Source organism: Meles meles, chromosome 12 (genome assembly GCF_922984935.1).
Source record: "Meles meles chromosome 12, mMelMel3.1 paternal haplotype, whole genome shotgun sequence".
NCBI classification, from domain to species: domain Eukaryota; kingdom Metazoa; phylum Chordata; class Mammalia; order Carnivora; family Mustelidae; genus Meles; species Meles meles.
The window spans coordinates 16,057,389-16,069,948 of record NC_060077.1 but is presented as its reverse complement, the minus strand read 5'-3'; the positions used below and the strand labels follow the sequence as shown (position 1 = coordinate 16,069,948).

Below are 12,560 nucleotides of genomic sequence, written 5' to 3'. Positions count from 1 at the left end.
CCTTGACTATAGCTCAGTGAGATCTGCATCAGGCTTCCGGCCACTGTAATAAATTTATGTTTTAAGCCACTGAGTTCATGGTAATTTGTTATAGCAACAAAAAACAAATATGAAAAAGGTGACGAGTCCTGTTTAAAACACTCAGATGTCCAGACACCCTTGCCGCTGGGGATGGCCGTGTGGCCCACTTCTGGTCACTTAGGTACCAGCAGAGCCACATGGGGTGGGGTTTCCAGAAGAGCCACTGTTTGGCTGATGACAAGGGGACAGATCGGGGGGGGGGGCCTTTCTTTCTTTTTTTTTTTTTTTTTTGAAGACTTATTTATTTGACACAGAGAGAGAGAGAGAGAGAGAGACACCACAAGTAGGCAGAAGGGCAGGCAGAGAGAGAGGGGGAAGCAGACTTCCTGCTGAGCAGAGAGCCCGATGCGGGGCTCGATCCCAGGACCCCAAGATCATGACCTGAGCTGAGGGGGGCCTTTCTGCCCCTCACCCAGCCCACCCATCACTTCCTCCAACTTCCTATTGGGAACACAATGGGAGGTGAGAGGCAGGGCAGCCACAGACGGAGGACGGCGCAGTGCAATTACCACCCAGGTCCCGGACACACGCTTGCCTCCACCATCCCCCAGACGGGAGAAAAAGCAGCCCTTCTTTCCGGGCAAAGCCTGGATTCTGCAACACTGTCCCAGGGATGCGTGGGTCTTACGATGACATGGGTTGCTGTTCGGGTACCTGGCTGCTTGGAACCATGAGGGAGCCCAGGGTAAGGACGGGCCTCTCCTCTGGGGAGCTGGCCTCTCGGTCACTGGGAACCGTTGCTAAATGCCCAGGGCCCAGGAATCCCCACCCCTGCGGCCAGACATCCCCCATGGGGCACGGCCCCCACAACACAAGCAGCTTTGGACGTGGATCCAGTCGCCCGTCCAGAGGAAACTCCAGCATACCGCACACACACGGGTGTCTGCACAGACACGTATATACAGAGAGACGTTTATTGCGTAAATTCCCCCTAGCGCCTTCCCCCTGTGTTTTTATAATCCAGAAGAAAAGGGATTCAAAACAGGTTTTCATTGTGCTGTTTTTAAAAATACAAAAACGAACATTAGGATTACAGGAACTCGTTAATGTGCTGAACTGAGGACACACACGAACAGCCCAGCGAATGAACCCGTGACTCGATTTACAGCTGCTGGGAACACCATTTCCACGTGAGGTCCCGAGAGCCCCCAGGGGGAGGAGCAGTGAGGCCGTGTCCCCTGAGGCCAGGCAGCTGCGATGTGGGAGGACCCGTGCCTGCTGCCTGGGCGGCCTGCCGGCACCCTGAGAGCAAGGCCACCCCGCAGGGCGGACTACCAGTTGTCTAACACCCACACACACCGGATAACAAACATTACAATATTTTTAAACCACTCAAAGTCCATGAAATAAGGAAACCCCGTTGAAGCATGAAAGCCATGTGTGGTCCCGCGGGAGCCTCTGCTGGCCAGCAGTGCGGTCGGGTGGACACGACACGCAGCTGCACCGGGACCTGCAGGAGCAGTGGGCCACCCAGGGACCAGGCCACGTGTCACAGCGGACAGCCAGGCCCGGAGGGACAACAGCCAGAGCCAGGAGACCAACGTAAGAGGGAGACACAGATTTATACCTGAAGACAGTAAAGGGGACTACAGGCACGAGGCTGAAGGCAAGATGGCTCCTCAGAGGGGCGCCGCTGCCAGAGAGGGAAGCGTGGCCGTGGCCGTGACCATGGCTGTCGGCCACAACCGTCCACGCACAGGCCACCCTCCACTCCTCAAGGCACGGCGCATGCAAGAACACTTGTGCAAAGACACACACTCTCCAAGCCTCGCCACACACACAACCAAATGCTCCTTTTTGGCCTCTGAAGGTCAGGACACGGTCCAGGAAGAAGTAGGGAAGCCACCAGACACGACTGCGGCCCGGACACGCCTCTTCCCCCAGCCCGCGGACACTTGCCTTCCCAAAGTAACGTCTGGACCCCACGAAAGTCACAGCACAGACGCATGTGGCAGGTGCCGAGCAGGCCGGGCCAACTCAGAAGTCCTGCAGCTCAGGGATGTCCTGGTACAAATCTAGGGCCTCAGGGTTCGAGAAGGCCCCTCGGTGCTCCACAGCTTTTCCAGCGATGATCTGCTTCACGGCCACTTCCACTTTCTTGCCGTTGAGGGTGTACTGCACAGGGCAGAGGAAACAAGACAAGCGGCTGGGCCTCGAGCAGGGAAGAGCCTGGGGCTCCCAGGGCCGGGCAGTCAGACCGCGGATGGAACGAACCCCGCCTGGAGCCCACCGCGCACTGTGCCACAGAGGGGGCCTTCCACCGCGGTGAGCACGCGGGCCACCACGTCTGGGGACTGTGGGCTGATTCCAGAGGTCCCAATGGCCTCCTCAAGCGTGACGGGGGCCCCAGCGCCTCTCCCTGCAGGGGGGCGGCTCAAGGGGCTCACACATGGACAGCTCTAGCAAGGACCTCGCTGTCAGACTGTCGGTTTTTTGTCAGTGCCACTGACTTCACTAGCCTTCTCTGTACCATAAAATCAGGCCACCACCAGCATGTCAGCAGCAGGCTGGCTTCCCACCACCTCGTCATGATCCCATGGCCAGTGAGCTTCGTCCACAAGCCTCACCAAGCTGTCCCCAAATCTGTCCTCAGGACCACTCATCAGGGTGGGATGGGGCAGTCAGACTCCTTCCAAACATGCAAAGCTCCCCCAAAACCTGTGGCCCACACGTGCCGCCTTTGCTCCCTGCAGGCCTCTGGGGGCAGTGCGGCGTCTGGGGGCCAGGGGACTCAAGGACAGAGCCCTTTAGTAGAACGGCAGTGTCCTGATCTCTCCTCCACGGGCACAATTTTTTTTTTCCAACCTGAGATGTAATTAAAATTCATTCATTTGAGAAACTCAGGCGACGTGTGAACTAATTAAGGACCTAAGCGCTAGCTTCCCAGGGACTGCTGTCACTGGGGTGTCAGCCCCTCTCGGCCGGGAACGCAAGAGTCTCACATGCTATATGGGCTTGGAAGCTTTACACAAAAGCCCCAAGAATGGCTCAGGGGAGCTAATAATTTATATCTTCCACCGATTGACAAAAGAAAGAAGACCGTGATTCAGATGCAATCCCACTACCGCTTCCCCTGGCAAAGAGGGTGGCGGGAGGCAGAGGACTCCCCCACCCCTGGGGCTATGGCTCAGGCCTCCCTGGGGCACACACACCACACTGCCTCCATCAGTATGGGACAGGCGTCTCAACAGCGAATGGGGACAAAGATGTGCTCAGTCGGGGCGGTTGTGCCTGCCTGGGGCCTGCCAGCCTCACAATGCCCCAAGTGTCCCCCAGTCTCCTTGGCCAGGCCACCCCCACCCCAGCACGTGACACACAGGGCCAACCCAATCCATCAGCTCAGATCAGGAGGCTCTGGAAACACAGGCGCCTCAAAAAATCTCAGGGAACCCTCAAAGTGACTTCCCAGCCCAACCAGAGAGAGGAGACAGTGCCCGTGGAGGGCGGGAGCTGACAGCAACCTGATAGCCATGCCGAGGACAGAAAGACGGGCCAACATTTCCTGTATCTCTCAAATAAACCGTGTCACTAACCTCATGACCACAGACAGTTGGGGAATAACCCTTCCAGTAACAAAGGACAGGTGTCCCATTTCAACAAAAAAGAGCCAAGGGGAAAATCAAACTCTCGTACTCCAGAATGTTCCAGAAGCAGACAGAACTGGTTCCCTGAAGGAAAGCCTTAGGCCCTCATCAGAAGGAAGTAAGGGTCACGGACTCAAGAGGTACCCTCCTCCCCCGGGAGCCACTGTCCACAGAGTCGCTGGGAGTCACCAACCGAGAGAGACAGAGAGACTAGTCCCAAGCTTGGGACCCTTCCCACGCATAACCAATATTTAAAAGAAGTGTGTGGACAGAAGTCTGGACCCTGCTCAGGACAGCATCAGAGCTGTGCTCCCACAGGGGCCTGGTCACGCTCTGCCCCATCTCTCCGTCAGAGAATCACGATCCGCCGGCTTCTGTACAGCCTGGCTCGTCTGTACACACACGTGTGCACATACACACGGCAGCCTCCCTTCTCGGCCACCGTCCGCATGTCAGCAGTCCCAGCTGAGGCTGAGATCTAGTCTGGGCGCCCCTCCTCCCCCACTCAGAAGCTAAACAGAGTGGAAGGGGGGGCAGCTTTCTGGAGACGCGCCTCTAAATAGATTCGACTCCTCTTTCCACGGGCGAAACTTAAAATTAAAAGGCAAGAGCAACGGCACCCCAGCGGCTCTTTAAAAAACTTAAAATTAATTTTCTCATTAATAATTTTAAGAACACACCAGCACTGCACTGGGGAAAAGCTGGCTGGATGTGCAGGGCCAGGCCTGCCTAGCCTCCGAACATAGGTATTTTAGCAGAAGTTACTTTAAATGCAATTCAGGAAGGGTTAAAAAAAAGAGAGAGAAAGAAAAAGAGAGAGATGTTGGGGGGGAAAAGATGGGGTTGCCAAGCAACACAGACAAACTATATATAAAGCAGAACAAGCTCCTAGATGAGTCCCCGCGTGCAGGGCTCTCGGGGAGATGCCAGCACTCTGGCCCTACAGCCCCGGGGCAGGACCTACCGGGATGCCCTTGGTCTCCAGGACGAGGCTGGGCACGTGCCGTGCAGACAGGCCGACGCGGATGGCATTACAGACGCTTTTCACCAGCTCGGGCCCAAACGAGTGGCCGGAAGCCACCTTCAGGAAGAGCAGCACCCTCTCTTCCCCGTCCTTGTTATACTGGGGGACGCAGAGGCTGTCCGCCACCTCCTCGAAGGCCTCCACTGCAGACACAGGGGAAGGGGACATGCGCTCACAGCGGCCCACCATGGCCAGCCAGCAGGGAGGGGGAGGCCGGCCCCCCGCGGGCCTGATGGGCATGGCTGCCTCTCCCCCACCCTCCAGGGAAGAGACCCTCCAGGGGAGCACGCAGGAGAGCACCCGTCTCCGGCGGGGAGTCAAGAGCTGTGGCGTGACCTGCGGTGGTCAACGTGTTTATAGGAAGCCAAACACAGGCCTCCCCGGCTCCACTACACGCAGATTTAAAGATAAACAGGAATCAAGTGCCCGTGGTGGGGACCCCGCTGCGGGGAAGGACAAAGGCTCAAGACAGGAGGAACAGGAATTCTCCGGCCTGGCTCCACCAACAATCTTGGCGTGACATCAGTAGGACGCCATCTTCTAGGGAGGCTGACTTCGTGGCCTGTGTGGAGCATTCTGAAGGCCCAGGGTTGATTCTACTGTGCGGCCGCGAGGCCCACCCTACTTATATAGTGTCCTGAATGGCGCTATGGGATCTCCAGCAATCACAACCTCTCTGTGCTTCTCCTTCACCCATATGGAGAGGACATAATTAAGCAAGCCAAGGTTGCTCACTGTGAAGATAAAATGTAACAGAACACGGATGGGCCTCTGAGGCTCTACAGCCACGAGCACTGTGGACAAGGTATGTTCTGGAAAGAAGGACACGTTCACAAATGTCCATTCTCACAGCTGAGGCAAACAGGCCAGAGTTAACGCCAAAAGGTGGGCTCTCTGGAAAGCGGGCTCTGGGGCTCCCCGCTAGGACATGCCCTCCTTCCTTCCTGGATGACCCGAGAATAATTCAGGAGAAAGTGAAACACTTACCAATGTTATAGATTTCCGAGCTGCCAAATCGCACTCCGTTGGGGTTGAGTGTGCCATCGCTGGAAAGAGACAAGGTCATGAACACACAGCAGTTCCTGAGTGAGGCACGTCACCCGGGGGCGGGGGGAGGGGAGGCATCACCCCCTTTCCACAAGGCAACACTGGGCCCCGTCATGAAGGCTCCCCTTGCTCCTTATCCCTACCAGTACCCTTCTCTCTCTAAACTCTACGCCAGACAACAAGGGAGTCCTCTTTGTGTGGAAACACCTGTCACCTCCCTGCCCCTTCCCACCTGTACAGGCGTTCTGGAAGGGCTGCTGCTACCGAGGATGGACACACCTTCGCCACAGGCCCACCACCCCATGCTGGGGCCCAGGAATGTGGATCAGGCCCAGACTCAGCCCTCAGGGAGCCAACACGGGAGGCCCCTTGTCCCCGCCTGGATGCTTTGGGAAAGGGGGCTCCTGGGAAGAGAAGCTGCCCGAAGACCCCTCACCTCCGGCCCAACATGCTGATGCCCCCCGTCTTGGGGTTGATTCTGCAGTAGTCGCCGTGCACCCAGACACCTGCAGGGAGGCAGAGGGGCTCAGTCACCCTAAGGAGAAGGGTTCTTGCCTGGACAGATGCTCCCGGCAAGCGTGACAGCAACAGGAGGTTCATCAAAACAGACATGGCTAAGGGGCCCAGGGGTAAAAGTGGATTAGCCCATCCCTGCCCCCAGGAGCACAGCATCTAGCAGGGGCCACTAGGCGCCCAATTCTGACACACCAGCACGTAAGAGAATGTCACTCCTTCGGGCACCCACAAGGGCCTCAGGAATTCACGGGGTTGGGATCAGCCCTGGCAGTAAGGATGCAAGAGGGGGTGGGGGAAGGTCAGGGGGAGCTTTGGGAGCAGGCCCGCCTGAAGCCACTTTGGGAAGACAGGGTGGTCTGGGAGAGCTGAGGGAGCTGGTCTGGAGGGGCGGGGCCCACCCCTGGGATGGGACAGAAGCCGCACGACCAGAGGCAGGCTCCTCACGGAGGCCCGAGGTAAGGCACAAGCCATGTGCACAGAGCTACCTAGCTGGTAAAACGCAGGGGACACGGAAGGCAGAGAAACGGGGTGGAGGGGCAGGGATCAGAGGTGACCATGCAACCAATCACCTGTGCCAACCCTGTGTGGTGCGGGGGGCAGCCGAGGCCTGGGCTGGCGGCGTTCCCAGGGAGGCCCTGGTCCGGACACAGCAGAGCTAACAGCCCCAGCCTCCGCCACATCCCCCAGGAGCAGGAGAGAGAAGTCACGCCTCAAGGGAATTGCCAAGGGAGCAATTAAAGCAGCCAGAAGCCTCCTCCTGCCGCCAAAGGCAGTGACCCTTGACCAGCCGCACAATCGGAGGCCAAACGGGTGTGAACGACCAGGAGCACATCCCGCCAGCTTGGCGGCTCCCTGGAAGTCACTTCCCCAGGGGCAGCCTGGCCTCCTGAAATGGGGCCCGAGTCCCTGCGGCCCAGAAGGGGAAAATACCAAATAAAACCAGCTTCGGGGCCTTCACAGAGAGGACCTCCTCCCCCGCAATGCTGGAGACGCTTCCCACCTAGAGGCGCGAACCCCATCTGCCCACACCTGTCCGGGAGTGGGAGGCACCACTGTGACGAGACATTGCGCTTATTCCCTCACTCGTTCACGGTCATGACCAGACTACACGAGCAGCGACTGAGGCTCCCACCCAGGTGCAGCCCCAGCGGAAGGCCAGGACGTCTATCCGTCTGCAGGGAGTGTGGTCCTTGGGAGGCAGGGAACGGAGGGTCTCCTGAACTCCTTTCTTCTGATGCAAAAGAGGACTGCAGGCCTCCGGGTCCCTCTCCCCTCCTCCCCAAGCTGGAGAGAGAAACCCCTTCCTCCTGACAGGACTTGTGAAAGACTCGGGTACTCAAACAGGAAAAGATCATTCCTAGGACTGCAAGTGATACGCCAGGTTTCTGCAGAAGCACATCCAACAGCTACTCCGAACACCGGGCTTCACGGCGGAGGAATGCAGGCTCCCCTGCAGGTGTCTGTGCCCGGGGCCAGCGGAACCCCGGCTCCTTCCACCCTGTTTCAGCAACCGCACACCAGCGCAAAGGGAGAGACCCAGCCATGCTCTTGCTTTCCTCCTGGAGGAAATCTAGGTAAGCATGTGTCTTTGTACAGAGAAAACAACAGCACGGCTTTCCACGTCTGCAAATGCACCATCATGACTAAACTGCACACACATGCACATGCTTCTCTTATGGGAGGACCGAGGGCTCCAAGAGTTATGACTTGGAGTCTCCTTCCACTTTGAGTTCTGCTGATGCGGGCTGAAGAAACCTCTGGCTGTCTCCATGTCCAAGTTCAAAGTCCCAACAGTTGGTGGGTGTGCTTGGCTCCTGAGTGGAAATGTGTCCCCTGGACTCATCCGTATCCATTTTATTTCCCTTTTTGTGTTGGCTGTCAGGAAACTCGGAGCTGAAATCACTGCTTTGTAGAACCAGAACAGTCTAAATCTTTCTTCAGTCCACTTTTAAAGTCTCTTTAAATTTTTACTAGGTTTTTAGAAATGATAAGATATAAAGAAAAGCAAAACAGCTCATAATTCCCCCCAAACAGATAACCCTTTGTTGTGGATTTATTCACACACTTTCACACACTTATTTCCTTTTAAAAGTTTACACAAAGAGATACTGTTCCCTCTGTGCTGAACTTCTTCTTTTCACTTACTAATTTCTTGGATATCACTGTCTGCTTACGTTTTCACCTGGCCTAAGGATGTCTGTGAGTTTGCTAACTACTCCAGGAACGACAACCTTGGCCTCCGGCTGTTTTGCTTCAACACTAATTCCAATACAGTATCAGAATCTCCCAGGACAACCTGGACAGTCAGGTTCCACTTGTGTTCCTCCGGTCCACAACCAAGACCTTCAGAGTTCCATTATCTTAACTGCCTTCCTCTTTCCTTCCTCTTTCTGTACTGGTTCACAGATCTCCCACCTACTCCCAGAAAGTATCTGAGGAAACTACTTATAAAACCGATTACATCATGAGATTCTTTAAAGAGAATCAGAAACCCTGCCCTGGGAGTAAGAGGACTGCTGCAAACAAGCAATGATTTCAGCTCTGAGCTTCCTGGCAGCCAAGGCAAAAATGGAAATGGAAATAAAACAGGTCACAATACTTGTTTTCTCCAAGAGGGAAGTTCAAAAAAAGAAGGAAAGAAGGGAGGGAGGGAGGGGAAGGAAAGGCTTTGAAATCAATCCTGAGAGACATTTATTATGCTAACTGTATATACAATAAGTTATAGGAAACACAGTTTCCAAAGACCAGTGAGCCATACTGCAGGAGACAGAGATGATTTTTAAGATGAATCCTCCCACTGAGGTTCTACTCCTTTTGGCCTCTCTTCCTAAGACAGGAGGTCCTGCCCTGTCCTTCAGGGTCATCTGAGGAACATTTCTCTCTACATTAGCTCCCTCTCTGCTGCCTCACTCCGTCGGGACAGCTGCACACTTGCGGGATCCAAGGTGGGGCTGACGTGTGGCAGGTCCCCAGGAGGCCACGCCACATCTGGGGCATGGAGGTGCCCGCGTGGGGGTGCGATGCCAGATACAGTGGTTTTCACATGGGACGTGTAAACACGCAAGGCCGGGGGAGAAACGGGAGGGGTCCACGGCAAATTCTGCTCCTGCCGGCCACCTGCCCTTCTCTGACCCTCCACGAGCGGTTACCGCATAATCAAATTACCTTTCTGGAGACAGAAGCAAGCAAGCACTTGGAAAACACCGCTCTGGGACAGAGGGCTTACTAAACTGAATCAGACAGCTGTGATAACTCGAGGTTGCTTATGAACGAAGGATAGACGGAGACGGGAGTCAGAGCTTGAAATAAATATTTCCCTGCTCTGGGGCAAGGCGCCACTCGGAAGATAAAACGCGAGGGTGTCGGTCTGTGTGAGAGTGACAAGCGGGCTGCAGAGCACACCACCCCCAACGTGCTTCTCCTCCAACACCCCCGTGAGGACTGGGTGAGGGTGTGCGCCTGGTGGAGAGGAGGAGGCCCAAGCCAGATTCCTCCTGAACACGCCACTTCAGTCTGCACCGGCAGGCCTGGGTAAGCGCGCAGCCCACAGCCCTCCCACAGGCAAACCGGAGCTTGTACTGGGGCTCGTGCTGGCCCCTGACAGCTGCGCCTGCAGCCCAGGGGCTCTGCAAACAGAGGCCAGCTAAGCAGAAAGCAACCCCACCAGGGCTCAGCCAGTTCAGTGTCTGACTCTTGGTTTCCTCTCAGGTCTTGATCTCAGGGTCATGACCTTCGGGTCCTGAGCTCTCCAGCTCTGCTCTCAGCAAGGGTCTGCTTGAGATTCTCTCTCCTCCTCCCTCTACCCCTCTCTATCCACTCCCCCACCCCCACTCACATGCTCTCTTTCTCTCTCAAATAAACAAACTGTAAGGAAATAGAAGCTAACCAGACGCCAGTTTCACATGATGGCTCCAGGCGGAATGGACAAGATCCTGATCCCCATTCAGCCTCGCCCCCTGGTGGAAGGAGCTGTGAGCAGCTTCACGGGCGTGGGTGGGGGAGGGGGTGTTTGAGTCCAGAACCAGACCCCGAAGGCCCAGCCCAGAGGGAGTGCGGGCGGCTCCCTCCGCATCCCTCACCACCGGACCTACCTGGGAATCTGGAGAAATAGGCCTTCCTGTACTTGCTCCCGTTCTCATCGTTCCAGAAGTGCGTGGGCTGGCAGGGGATCGGCTTGGTGCACACTAGCTCGCCGCTCTCCCCCCACACTGCCTTTCCTGCTTCGGGAAGGAAAAACTAACCTGAGCACACGCAGCAGCCACGTACCCTGGCACACGCTCCCTATCCCCTACACAATGTACTTGGGACTGACCCCCAGCGACCTTCCCTCCAGACCCACACCCCCATAAGCCTCTCTTCTAAAGGGAACTGATTTTTCCCACACGTGTATTAATACATTCACGCCATCAAGACACGTCTCAGAACAGCAAAGTCATCCCGCGTGTTTCCAAACTGCGCCCACGGCCTCATGCTGCATGTGCCCCGCACCCGGCTCGGCTCTGCCAGTGTGGGCTTGGGGTGCCTCGCTCATCCACTATATGCCGCTCCAGCCCATTCGTCTTTACTGCCTGTAACTCTCCACGTGCGATCGTGGCCATTTATGCCTCCTGAGGACAAGCTCTGTATGTTCCCGACTCTGTTCCCTACTGCGAACATGCGGCAACGAACCCACTCGCACGCCTCTCCTTGCTCGTATGCACAAGTGCTTCTCCCAGGAGTAGAACTCCTGCACCACGCGGTCCCTACCTCTCTTCACTACTCCCAACCTGCAGGCTAACTGAGGCGCGCTGAGTCCCACTTGCTCCTGCAGGGCGCCCAGTCTCCAGCCCAGGGCACAGCAGAGGCCGTGGAGGCCGAGGAGAGGGCAGCACAGCATCCCTCCCAGTGAGCGGGTCCCTTTACCCCGCACCTTCCACACCGCGGCAGCACGGGACTGGCACTGAGAAGTCACCATTCCACGTGTGCCCAAGGGGGCTCCTAGGGTTCCCCATTTCCTCTACCTCGCCTACCTCCTCCCATCCCACAGAACGCCCCAGAGAGATGACAGACAGACAGCTGGAAGCTGCAGAGATAGCCATTGGTTTCTCTCTGCCAGGAGCATCTCCCCCAACCAGGCCACACAGTGCAGCAGTGACCAGGACCAAAAGAAATGGTTCAGACGGCGGGGAAGAAAACAAACATATGGGGCCGAGAAGCTCTGTGAGCACCAGGAAAAGCCCTCTTCTGAAAGTAAGAACTGATTTTTAGAAAGGTCTCTGGCAACATTTCCCATGAACTGGAAGAGGGAGAAATCCTTCCTATGCCTTCCAGGCTTCCAGCCCCTAACCTGGCAGGGCCACCACGTCTGACATCTCTCCCTTTTCCTCGCCCAGACTCCCCATGCACTCTGCCAGGCTAAAATAATGGTGGTTGCAGGGCAAATTTGTACAGTGCACACACCACATGCTAGGCGAGGCCCTGTTTGGTGCTAGAGACACAACAGGCTTTGCTGATTTATCAATGGCCACCAACAGACTATAGAGCAAAAGCTCATCCCGACACTGTCAGAGGCCAACACCCCAGCTCCCTCACTGGGTTCATGTTAAGATCAGAGGGTCACAAGAGTAGGGCACTGGGGCTGCCTGAGCAGCATCTCCGGGCTTTGGATGCTGGGGAAGCAACAGCCCTCCTGCCGCTCCTGAACACCAGCTCTCCGCTGTGCTCCAGCCCGACACTGACTTCTCAGGAGGGCAGGCTGAAGGGGGCTGGGGACAGGGAGCCCAGTGGGTGGCTAGAAGGACCCCAGTCTGCAGGTGAGCTGGGCCACCCCTCTCGGGGAGGTTACACATCCGAGTGCTCCTGAGCTACCGGTCACACCCAGAAACAGAAAGAAAGGCAGTGAGTGAAGCCATCACCTTCCTCGTTCCAGGCTTCCACGGCCATGCCCAGGTTCCGGGCCTGAATCTCCCCTCTATAGACAGGAACAGAAAAATTCTGGCCCATGAAGCAGGAAATGATGTCGGTGCCCCCTGCAAACAAAGGGAAAGGAGAGGCAGAATTCAGAAGACTGAGATGAACAGCTTTGTTTTTTACTGGTGAACACCAAGGGAGGAAGACCCCAGAGGTATTTCTACTCTTTCTCCCAGTAGATACTGATAAATGCACGGATGGTTAGTGCTTCTTTTCAGGGAGAAATGAGGGAGGTGATTTAGAAATTTCAGCAAAACGCCCACGTCCAGATGATTTATGTTTTGACCAAGTCTTCCTGCCAGATGACAGACAAAACGAATGACCTCTCGTGGTCACAGTGAAATTCGAGACTTGGGCTC

At 56.1% G+C, this 12,560-nt stretch overlaps 1 protein-coding gene across 1 annotated transcript in view; it reads right to left on the bottom strand.

Moving 5' to 3' along the window:
* Positions 1-981: 981 nt before the first annotated feature.
* The window catches only part of AACS (acetoacetyl-CoA synthetase), a 54,423-nt gene continuing 42,844 nt past the window's right edge, over positions 982-12,560 (bottom strand). Inside the window, exons 13-18 of the mRNA XM_046025876.1 lie at positions 12,147-12,260; positions 10,344-10,469; positions 6,173-6,242; positions 5,677-5,735; positions 4,630-4,832; positions 982-2,196 (exon numbers count right to left, since the gene is read on the bottom strand). Coding sequence (XP_045881832.1) covers positions 2,059-2,196; positions 4,630-4,832; positions 5,677-5,735; positions 6,173-6,242; positions 10,344-10,469; positions 12,147-12,260 — 710 coding nt within the window. The 3' untranslated portion in view covers positions 982-2,058. The remainder of the gene's footprint in view (positions 2,197-4,629; positions 4,833-5,676; positions 5,736-6,172; positions 6,243-10,343; positions 10,470-12,146; positions 12,261-12,560) is intronic.